Here is an 11,950-nt window from a genome sequence, read left to right as displayed (position 1 = left end):
TGAGATCTGGGCCCTCTCTGGGGGTTGATCAGCCTCCCAGGCTCACTGTGTGTGTGTGTGTTTAATCTAATGAAGTGACACCGTACAGAGAGGAGTGTAGCTTCAGTCACTACACACCACACTGTGACTTCTCCACACATACGTCCAAACCCAGCCTCAAGCAGATGAGCACCAGCTGTTCCGGACGACTGTGTGATCACGCTCTCCATAGCCGATGTGATTAAGACCTTTAAAAACAGGTCAACATTCACAAGGCTGCAGGGCCAGACGGATTACCAGGACGTGTACTCCGAGCATGCGCTGACCAACTGGAAAGTATATTCACTGACATGTTCAAACTCTCTCTGTCCGAGTCTGTAATACGAGCATGTTTCAAGAAGACCACCATAATCCTTGGTCCCGAGAACACCAAGGTAACCTGCCTAAATGACTACCGACACGTAGCATTCACATCTCTAGCCATGACGTGCATTGAAAGGCTGGTGATGGCTCACATCAACACCATCATCCCAGAAACCCTAGACCCAGTACAATTTGCATACCACCCCAAAAGATCCACAAATGACTCAATCTCAATTGCACTCCACACTGCCCTTTCCCATCTGGACAAAAGGAACACCTATGTGACAATTCTATTCATTGACTATAGCTCAGCGTTCAACACCATAGTGCCCTCAAAGCTCATCACTAAGCTAAGGATCCTGGGACTAAACACCTCCCTTTCTAACTGGATCCTGGACTTCCTGACGGGCCACCCCCCAGGTGGTGAGAGTAGGTAACAACACATCTACCATGCTGATCCTCAACACAGGGACCCCTCAGGGGTGCGTGCTCAGTCCCCTCCTGTACTCCCTGTTCACACATGACTGCATGGCCAGGCACGACTCCAACACCATCATTAAGTTTGCAGATGACACAAGATTGGTAGACCTGATCACTGACAACGATGAGACAGCCTATAGGGAGGTCAGAGACCCACACTGCCAGGACAACAACCTCTCCCTCAATGTGTACAAGACAAAGGAGATGATTGTGGACTACAGGAAAAGGAGCACCGAGCCACGTCCCCATTCACATCGCAGGGCTGTAGTGGAACAGGTTGGGAGTTTCAAGTTCCTTGGTGTCCACATCACCAACAAACTAACATGGTCCAAACACACCAAGACAGTCGTGAAGAGGGCACGACAACGCCTATTCCTCCTCAGGATACTGAAAAGATTTGGCATGGGTCCTCAGATCCTCAAAGCGTTCTACAGCTGCACCATTAAGAGCATCCTGGTTGCATCACTACCTGGTACGGCAACTGCTCGGCCTCCGACCACAAAGCACTACAGAGGGTAGTGCGTACGGCCCAGTACATCACTGGGGACAAGCTTCCTGCCATCCAGGACCTCTATACCAGGCGGCGTCAGAGGAAGGCCTTAAAAATGGCCAAAGACTCCAGCAACCCCAGTCATAGACTGTTCTCTCTGCTACCGCACGGCATGTGGTGCCGGAGCGCCAAGTCTAGGTCCAAGAGGCTTCTTAACAACAGCTTCTACCCCCAAACCATAAGACTCCTGAACAGCTAATGAAATGGCTACCCGGGATATTACACTGCTGCTACTCTCTGTTTAATATCTATGCATAGTCACTTTGCCCCTACCTACATGTACATATTACTTCAATTACCTCAACTAAGATGTGCCCCCACGCATTTTTTTAAATTCAAATTGAGAATGGGGCCGAAATTGTGATTTTGAAATGTCTTGTTGTTGTGTTTCAGGTAAGAGAGAGTCTTTGATATTTTTATCCATTTTTATTCTGCAATATTTTCTCATATTCAAGTGTGAATGACAAAAAAGTCAGTGATTTCTTAGAAAGCTAAATACAATAAGCATTGGATCAAGGCACATACACGACTGGCCAAAGGGCATTCAAAAGCACTTTGGTTTTCAGTTCAGGGATTCTCGAAAGACAAGACAATTGTTTCAAGAATCCCTGAGCAACTTTGTAAAGAACAATTCACTTTGTAAAGAACAAATTCTACTTCATAAAGAACAATTAAACTTTGAAATTGTGGCAACATAGAAGTAGTCAATCTGGGGGGGAAACTAATCATAAACAAGGTAAATAGGTGATGCTCAGTTTGTATTCAAAAGAAAGCCAATGTGTTGTGTCTTTATAGAACCTTCTTTTCACAGGTTTCAATCTAAGCCATGTTTGAGGGTAACGTTTGGATGACATATGGTACAAGGGACTGGAGAATGTCATCCATTGTAGTTTAGCCTTTGTGTTGGTTAGAACAAATAGATATAGTTATTTATGTCATCTCTGTTGACAGTCTGGCCACCCTGCATGGGTTAATCCCATTCTGGGTAATGGGCCTAAAGGTCTGTGTGCTTCATCTGCCCTGTGCTGTGGCCTGACACACACACACACACACACACACACACACACACACACACACACACACACACACACACACACACACACACACACACACACACACACACACACACACACACACACACACACACACACACACACACACACACACACACACACACACACACACACACACACACACACACACACACACACACACACACAGAGGAGCCGTGCCCGCCTGGGTGTCTGTTCGATCGGCTCTCTCGTGTTTCTGTGTTTTTTCCAAACAGAGGAACTACACAAACAGCAGTAAAGCAGGACATATCTAGTCATGGTTCCAGAGATAGTCAGATACATGTAGGAGACGTCTCTCTGCTCGTCTCTCCTCAGAGAACGAGTGTCCGCTGTCTCCCTGGTTCTTCTCAGTTAATCATCTAGTTTTGATCATTTCCTTTTTTTTTTTTTGCTTTTTTTTTGGTTTTTACCGAACAGCCACAAAACGAGTGTAAAGACCTGTGCTTTATTCTACAAGGTTCTCTAAAGTCTGATTGTTCAACACAGCAATGAAAACCCACTTTCACAGTTGACAAGTCTTTATATCTCAGTAGAACAGAGTTTGTTTCTTTATAGTTGGTTGTTAGGGTAACCGTAAGCCAAACAAAACAAAAAAAAATACAATACAAATTACTACCAACCCCTAAAATATAGAATTGCAGTTTTAGTTACAACAAACACTGACCTGCGGCTCAGTGATGGCCCTACTATCTGTGAACCACATTTATTCTCCTCTTTGTCATAAAATGTCCTTAAATATAAATTATATGAGCAAATGTACAGAAGAAAAGCTTCCCCACTCAGTCTTGTAGATCCAGTGTTTTATAACAAAGTTTTTTAGCCACTTCAGTTTCATGTCATCAACGAACGCACTCATTTATAACGAAATGTTCCCGCGTTATCAATATCATGAATGGGAGTGGTCTGAATCAGGTATTCCGCTGTCTCTGTAGCTTCTGTTGCTAATACTGGTCTCGCTGTGCGGGCTCTTGTACAGACTCAATCCGTTCGGAGGGAAAATCGTATGTATCACAAACTCCTCTTTGGACACGGGCACGGGGTGTATGGGGATCATCTGAAAAGAGGCCTCTCGTATCTCCAAGATTGAGTTATCCTTTTTCGTCCCCGCCTCGGCGTAATCGTCCTTCCTCCGACGGCCCTTGTTGTAGGTGCAATTCCTGGAAAACAGTGAACTGTTCCTGTGCACGTACCAGCACACAAACGCCAGCATTAATATTGCCAACAGAGCCACGGCCCCTCCGATGATCGCGGCTAAAGGCAGACTGGAATTGTTGTAAGGCTCCTTTTCCTGCTCGCGGTTCAGTGTGGTGGTGGGTTTGTAAGCCTTCAGAGAACTGGTCTCTGTCTCTATGCAAACTGGTGTCTCGTCCGTCAAGTAAATGTTGCTGGTCTCCATGGGAACCATGCATATCCTGTACGAGGATTCCGGTTCTAGAGCTGTTAGGAGGTACTCCTTCTTCTCGCCCTGTACGATGGTCTCCGTGATGGAACCGAACGAAGGGTTGTGGCCCAGTTTTAACCAGCTGAGCCTCATGGCAGTCAAGGGTACAGAAACCCTCCAGGAGATGTGCACTGTCTCTGCACTGCTCGACTTCACGCTGATCCTGATGATCTTTCTTCCTGACGGTGTCGTAGTACTTCGGTAGTTCTTATTCCTGTCAGGCATTCTCACCACCGGTCTTTTGGTCACAAAGGAAGGCCATTGGGGTTGTGAGGGCAGTAAGGTGTTAGAGACAGTGCTGGTCTCGGTAGGGTCCCCCTGGCCCCTGCCCAAGTCAGATCCTCCACAGTCAAACAAGTCCATGGACAAATCCTTGATAGCCATGCCCTTGACCTTGTCTGGTCCCTGGCACATAAACCCTCGGACGTTGACTTTTGTCGGCAGGGACCTTAACCAGTCTCTCACCCACTTCATCCGGCAAGTGCACTGCCACGGGTTGTTACGGAGCAGGAGCTGCGTGAGGTTATCCAGGTCTTCGAACACTCCGTGAGGCAGACTGCTCAGGTTGTTGCCTGATAGATCCAACCGATACAGCTGCCTGAGGAAAGCAAAAGCTCCGGCCGGTACCCGGTTGATGTGGTTGTCTTGGAGCTGCAGTTTCTCCAAACTGGTTCCTGGTAAGTTAGCCGGCGGCGACGTAAGGGTGTTTCTCACCAGGGAGAGCTCGGTGAGATTAATCAGGTTGATGAAGGCCATTTCGCCGATGCCGCGGTTGTTGAGTAGGTTCCCGTCCAGGACGAGTCTCTTTAGGTTGATCAGGTCCTGCAGGGACGCCTCCGATATGGACGAGATGCGGTTGTCGTCGAAGCGCAGCTCCTCGATGGTCTGCGGAAGGCCGGACGGGATGGTGCTCAGATGGTTCCTGGAGAGAAAGAGTAGTCTCAGGTGGTTGCTGTCCCTGAACGCTCCTTCCTCGATGCTAACCGCCGAGACGGAGTTATCATCCAGGTGTAGCTCCTCGATCAGCGGGATCTGACCCAGCGACGCATGCGTAATCATGCGGATATTATTCTCCTGTAGATGCAGCTCTTTGACCCCGATCGGCAGGTTTTGGGGGAACTCGTCCAGATTATTGCAGTACAGATAGATCTTCTCGACGTTGCTTAGCCTCTTCAGATCGGTGGGGATACCAGCACTCTTGATCCTGTTGTTTTGGAGGAAGAGAATAGTAGCATCCAGTGGAATGCCGGTAGGGATAGACGTGAGGCCTCGATCATTACAGTAGATGAAGGTCCCATCACACCGGCAGGCCGAGGGGCAGGAGGCGGAGGTCACCAGAGGGTTAGCCAGACCCAGAAGTAGTCCTACCCTAGTCAAGAAGAGCAGAAAGTTCTTGCATTGGGCGGCCATCTTGTTTTGAGGTTGTGGTGTCTTCTCCCTAGGAAGAAGACAGAAAGGGTAAAGTTAATGCACAAGGCTTTTACAGGGAAGCCAAACCCCTGGTTTCTAATAAATGCTGTTTGTTTGAATTGTCCTACATCAAGCTTGCTCTTCACTAATCTGCAATATTAGATATGACATGTAGACCTTATGCTGACTTAAATTGATATAAATCGTTACTTTTACAATTCAGGGAACATATAAAGTGCATTTCCCTCAGACTTTAGAGACTTCATACATTTACAATTTATTTCCCTTTCCCTCATTTCCTGTTAGGAGAAAACCCTTCGACATGTGGGTTCCTGCTACTGAATTGAATCCCTGTGCTTTGGCTTTTTTGGCTTTAGCTTGTGAAACGTAATAGCTTGGCCTTAGTTGTTTTACATGTTTCTGGATCTTTCTGAAGGCTGCCTTTCATCACTGCTAGACTGTGTGTGTATGTGAACAAAGCCAGGCCTTGTGATGAACTGTTGTGAAATCCTCTCTCTCTATTTTTCTCTCTTGCTCTCTCTTGCTCTCTCTCTCTCTCTATTTCTCTATTTCTCTCTCTAATTTTGCAGACTCATTACCATATGTGGAACAGGGTGAACCAAACTGAGCTTCACTCAGTCAGTCATGCATTCACCAACCTACATGGCTGATCTGTTCAGTGCTTGGCTGTGACTGGTAGCCAGAGCTGTGACTGGTAGCCAGAGTTGTGACTGGTAGTCAGGCTGTGACTGGTAGCCAGAGTTGTGACTGGTAGTCAGGCTGTGACTGGTAGCCAGAGTTGTGACTGGTAGTCAGGCTGTGACTGGTAGCCAGAGTTGTGACTGGTAGCCAGGCTGTGACTGGTAGTCAGGTTGTGACTGGTAGTCAGGCTGTGACTGGTAGCCAGAGTTGTGACTGGTAGCCAGGCTGTGACTGGTAGTCAGGCTGTGACTGGTAGTCAGAGTTGTGACTGGTAGCCAAAGCTGTGACTAGTAGTCAGGCTGTGACTGGTAGCCAGAGTTGTGACTGGTAGCCAGAGTTGTGACTGGTAGTCAAGCTGTGACTGGTAGCCAGAGCTGTGACTGGTAGCCAGAGCTGTGACTGGTAGTCAGAGTTGTGACTGGTAGCCAGGCTGTGACTGGTAGTCAGAGTTGTGATTGGTAGCCAGAGCTGTGACTGGTAGCCAGAGTTGTGACTGGTAGCCAGGCTGTGACTGGTAGCCAGAGCTGTGACTGGTAGTCAGAGCTGTGACTGGTAGCCAGAGCTGTGACTGGTAGCCAGAGCTGTGACTGGTAGTCAGAGTTGTGACTGGTAGTCAGACTTGACATCAATTAAAAATAATGTCCTGACCACTCCTCACGTCTCATTAGAAAACGCACACACGCACACACACGCACACACACACACACACACACACACACACACACACACACACACACACACACACACACACACACACACACACACACACACACACACACACACACACACACACACACACACACACACGCACACACACTCTAACACACACACAAACACACACATAATTATACCTATTATTAGCAACCTGGGTTTGGTCAGCGAGGCGTAAAGCCACCATCCGATCATATTGTGGCTGCCATACCTGATTTAGAGGAATCGATATCCAACCACCGAAGAATCCTTTCCCAATCCAGCAGATCCAATCGAGATTTACCTTGAAATCTTTCCTATTAAGTCCCTTTCAGAAAGCTTAAGTTTATTTGTGTAGTAAGAGAGAGAGAGAGAGAGAGAGAGGGAAGGTGTTTGGTTATACCCTTGGTTATATTGTGACCCGGATCAGTGTGTTTGAACTTAAACTGATCCTTGTGTTTTTTGGGCTGACCCTCCTCTTGTTTTGTCAGCTGCTCAAGCCATCAAAGGCTTTGCCATGACTGTCAGTGGTGGAAAAAGCATCTCCACTCAAACTCAGACAAAGTTGCAGGCTTTTCCTCTTAAAAGCAAGCCTGAGTTTTCCTGTTTTTTGTTGTTGTTGTTCTGTTGTAGTCGTAGTAGAGTCTTTGTATCGTCTAACTTAGATCTCTTTGTGTTACATAGAGGCCCCGTCCTCTTCGGAAAGATCCTCTGGCAGTTACAGGCTCTCCTCAGGGTCTGTGGTCAAGCTGATCAGTCATGACTGAGCCATGCCAACACCAATCCTGATAGTACAGGCTCACTCCAGGCCAGTGTCACTCATGTACTCCAGCCCTGCAGGAAACCCAGAATCACGTTCTCCCTCCGTGAGCCTGTGCCATACATTAATCCAAAGTACTTTGGGTAACAGAGTGGTACGTCCCCTCAGCTATTCCTCAGGAGACCAACGGACGACGGGACAACGGACAGAAACTCTACCGCTGTCTACCGCTCCTGGTCTACGTACTTTGGTAACAGAGTGGTACGTCCCCTCAGCTATTCCTCAGGAGACCAACGGACGACGGGACAACGGACGACGGGACAACGGACGACGGGACAACGGACGACGGGACAACGGACAGATCCTCGGTTGGTGCAGGTCCCGTACGGTCAGACCACCGCTCGCTGGATCACGTTGTGTCCTCCTTTAAATCCTGTACCCACAAAGAGACAGAAATCGGCATTATTTAAAATCCAATTAGCAGTCACTTCAACATCTGACTCATTCAGACAGTGTCTGTAAGTATGAGGAATGAAGGGAAAATCACTTCCGGGCACCCTATTTCCTATATAGTGCACTACTTGTCACCAGGTCCCATAGGGATCTAGGTAGGGAATAAGGTTCCATTTGGGACATCTCCTTGGAGGTTAATAGATGTCATATGGCTTTCTGGCTGATGTTATGCAAAGAGACACACAGCATGGTGCCATTCAGTCTACCTCTGTCTGTTGATTTCCCCACCCTTCTTCCTCTCTCATCAAACAATGCATCTTTAAAATGTATATTTATAGAGGAAAATGCCATAGGGAAATTCAGAGACAATGAAAGGTGGATTCAGAAATCTCTATCAAGGGAAACAGTTGTGAAGATGCTATTTATTCTATTTGTAATCTCTGTTTGGGTTACATTTTAAGAAATCTGATAGCTGTGAGCGCAAATTAGCAACAGCACACACGCTCCGGGTCTACCGCTGTCTACCACTCCTAGTCTACCGCTGTCTACCACTCCTAGTCTACCGCTGTCTACCACTCCTAGTCTACCGCTGTCTACCACTCCTAGTCTACCGCTGTCTACCGCTGTCTACCACTCCTAGTCTACCGCTGTCTACCACTCCTAGTCTACCGCTGTCTACCACTCCTAGTCTACCGCTGTCTACCACTCCTAGTCTACCGCTGTCTACCACTCCTAGTCTACCACTGTCTACCACTCCTAGTCTACCACTGTCTACCACTCCTGGTCTACCGCTGTCTACCACTCCTGGTCTACCGCTGTCTACCACTGTCTACCGCTGTCTACCGCTCCTAGTCTACCGCTGTCTACCGCTGTCTACCACTGTCTACCACTGTCTACCACTGTCTACCACTCCTAGTCTACCGCTGTCTACCACTCCTGGTCTACCGCTGTCTACCACTGTCTACCGCTGTCTACCACTCCTAGTCTACCGCTGTCTACCACTCCTAGTCTACCGCTGTCTACCACTCCTGGTCTACCGCTGTCTACCACTCCTGGTCTACCGCTGTCTACCACTGTCTACCGCTGTCTACCGCTCCTAGTCTACCGCTGTCTACCGCTGTCTACCACTGTCTACCACTGTCTACCACTGTCTACCACTCCTAGTCTACCGCTGTCTACCACTCCTGGTCTACCGCTGTCTACCACTGTCTACCGCTGTCTACCACTCCTAGTCTACCGCTGTCTACCACTCCTAGTCTACCGCTGTCTACCACTCCTAGTCTACCGCTGTCTACCACTCCTAGTCTACCACTGTCTACCACTCCTAGTCTACCACTGTCTACCACTCCTAGTCTACCGCTGTCTACCACTCCTAGTCTACCGCTGTCTACCACTCCTAGTCTATCGCTGTCTACCGCTGTCTACCACTCCTAGTCTACCACTGTCTACCACTCCTAGTCTACCGCTGTCTACCACTCCTAGTCTACCACTGTCTACCACTCCTAGTCTACCGCTGTCTACCATTCCGGGTCTACCGCTGTCTACCACTGTCTACCACTCCTAGTCTACCGCTGTCTACCACTGTCTACCACTGTCTACCACTCCTAGTCTACCGCTGTCTACCACTGTCTACCACTCCTAGTCTACCGCTGTCTACCACTCCTAGTCTACCGCTGTCTACCACTCCTGGTCTACCGCTGTCTACCACTCCTGGTCTACCGCTGTCTACCACTGTCTACCGCTGTCTACCACTGTCTACCACTCCTAGTCTACCGCTGTCTACCACTCCTGGTCTACCGCTGTCTACTACTCCTAGTCTACCGCTGTCTACCGCTGTCTACCGCTCCGGGTCTACCGCTGTCTACCGCTGTCTACCGCTGTCTACCACTCCTAGTCTACCGCTGTCTACCACTCCTAGTCTACCACTGTCTACCACTCCTAGTCTACCGCTGTCTACCACTCCTAGTCTACCGCTGTCTACCGCTGTCTACCACTCCTAGTCTACCGCTGTCTACCACTGTCTACCACTGTCTACCGCTCCGGGTCTACCGCTGTCTACCACTCCTAGTCTACCGCTGTCTACCGCTGTCTACCGCTGTCTACCACTGTCTTCCGCTCCTAGTCTACCGCTGTCTACCACTCCTAGTCTACCGCTGTCTACCACTCCTAGTCTACCGCTGTCTACCGCTGTCTACCGCTGTCTACCACTGTCTACCGCTGTCTACCGCTCCTAGTCTACCGCTGTCTACCGCTGTCTACCACTGTCTACCACTGTCTACCACTGTCTACCACTCCTAGTCTACCGCTGTCTACCACTGTATACCACTCCGGGTCTACCGCTGTCTACCACTCCTAGTCTACCGCTGTCTACCACTCCTAGTCTACCGCTGTCTACCGCTGTCTACCACTCCTAGTCTACCACTGTCTACCACTCCTAGTCTACCGCTGTCTACCACTCCTAGTCTACCGCTGTCTACCACTCCTAGTCTACCGCTTTCTACCACTCCTAGTCTACCGCTGTCTACCACTGTATACCACTCCGGGTCTACCGCTGTCTACCACTCCTAGTCTACCACTGTCTACCACTCCTAGTCTACCGCTGTCTACCATTCCGGGTCTACCGCTGTCTACCACTGTCTACCACTCCTAGTCTACCGCTGTCTACCACTGTCTACCACTCCTAGTCTACCGCTGTCTACCACTGTCTACCACTCCTAGTCTACCGCTGTCTACCACTCCTAGTCTACCGCTGTCTACCACTCCTGGTCTACCGCTGTCTACCACTCCTGGTCTACCGCTGTCTACCACTGTCTACCGCTGTCTACCACTGTCTACCACTCCTAGTCTACCGCTGTCTACCACTCCTGGTCTACCGCTGTCTACTACTCCTAGTCTACCGCTGTCTACCGCTGTCTACCGCTCCGGGTCTACCGCTGTCTACCGCTGTCTACCGCTGTCTACCACTCCTAGTCTACCGCTGTCTACCACTCCTAGTCTACCACTGTCTACCACTCCTAGTCTACCGCTGTCTACCACTCCTAGTCTACCGCTGTCTACCGCTGTCTACCACTCCTAGTCTACCGCTGTCTACCACTGTCTACCACTGTCTACCGCTCCGGGTCTACCGCTGTCTACCACTCCTAGTCTACCGCTGTCTACCGCTGTCTACCGCTGTCTACCACTGTCTTCCGCTCCTAGTCTACCGCTGTCTACCACTCCTAGTCTACCGCTGTCTACCACTCCTAGTCTACCGCTGTCTACTGCTGTCTACCGCTGTCTACCACTGTCTACCGCTGTCTACCGCTCCTAGTCTACCGCTGTCTACCGCTGTCTACCACTGTCTACCACTGTCTACCACTGTCTACCACTCCTAGTCTACCGCTGTCTACCACTCCTGGTCTACCGCTGTCTACCACTGTCTACCGCTGTCTACCACTCCTAGTCTACCGCTGTCTACCACTCCTAGTCTACCGCTGTCTACCACTCCTAGTCTACCGCTGTCTACCACTCCTAGTCTACCACTGTCTACCACTCCTAGTCTACCACTGTCTACCACTCCTAGTCTACCGCTGTCTACCACTCCTAGTCTACCGCTGTCTACCACTCCTAGTCTACCGCTGTCTACCGCTGTCTACCACTCCTAGTCTACCACTGTCTACCACTCCTAGTCTACCGCTGTCTACCACTCCTAGTCTACCGCTTTCTACCACTCCTAGTCTACCGCTGTCTACCACTGTATACCACTCCGGGTCTACCGCTGTCTACCACTCCTAGTCTACCACTGTCTACCACTCCTAGTCTACCGCTGTCTACCATTCCGGGTCTACCGCTGTCTACCACTGTCTACCACTCCTAGTCTACCGCTGTCTACCACTGTCTACCACTCCTAGTCTACCGCTGTCTACCACTGTCTACCACTCCTAGTCTACCGCTGTCTACCACTCCTAGTCTACCGCTGTCTACCACTCCTAGTCTACCGCTGTCTACCACTCCTAGTCTACCGCTGTCTACTGCTGTCTACCGCTGTCTACCACTGTCTACCGCTGTCT

At 49.5% G+C, this 11,950-nt stretch overlaps 1 protein-coding gene across 1 annotated transcript; it reads right to left on the bottom strand.

Moving 5' to 3' along the window:
* Positions 1 to 1,801: 1,801 nt before the first annotated feature.
* LOC124040438 (leucine-rich repeat transmembrane protein FLRT3-like) lies at positions 1,802 to 7,786 on the bottom strand. Its single transcript, XM_046357641.1, has 2 exons — positions 6,921 to 7,786; positions 1,802 to 5,324 (listed from the first exon to the last, which is right to left on the bottom strand). The coding sequence occupies exon 2, from the start codon at positions 5,294 to 5,296 to the stop codon at positions 3,332 to 3,334; it is 1,965 nt and encodes a 654-aa protein (XP_046213597.1). The 5' UTR covers positions 5,297 to 5,324; positions 6,921 to 7,786; the 3' UTR covers positions 1,802 to 3,331.
* Positions 7,787 to 11,950: the final 4,164 nt, after the last annotated feature.

This window comes from Oncorhynchus gorbuscha, linkage group LG07 (assembly GCF_021184085.1).
Source record: "Oncorhynchus gorbuscha isolate QuinsamMale2020 ecotype Even-year linkage group LG07, OgorEven_v1.0, whole genome shotgun sequence".
Taxonomy (NCBI): Eukaryota; Metazoa; Chordata; class Actinopteri; order Salmoniformes; family Salmonidae; genus Oncorhynchus; species Oncorhynchus gorbuscha.
The sequence above is the reverse complement of the archived record's forward strand: the minus strand, read 5'-3'. Positions and strand labels throughout refer to the sequence as shown.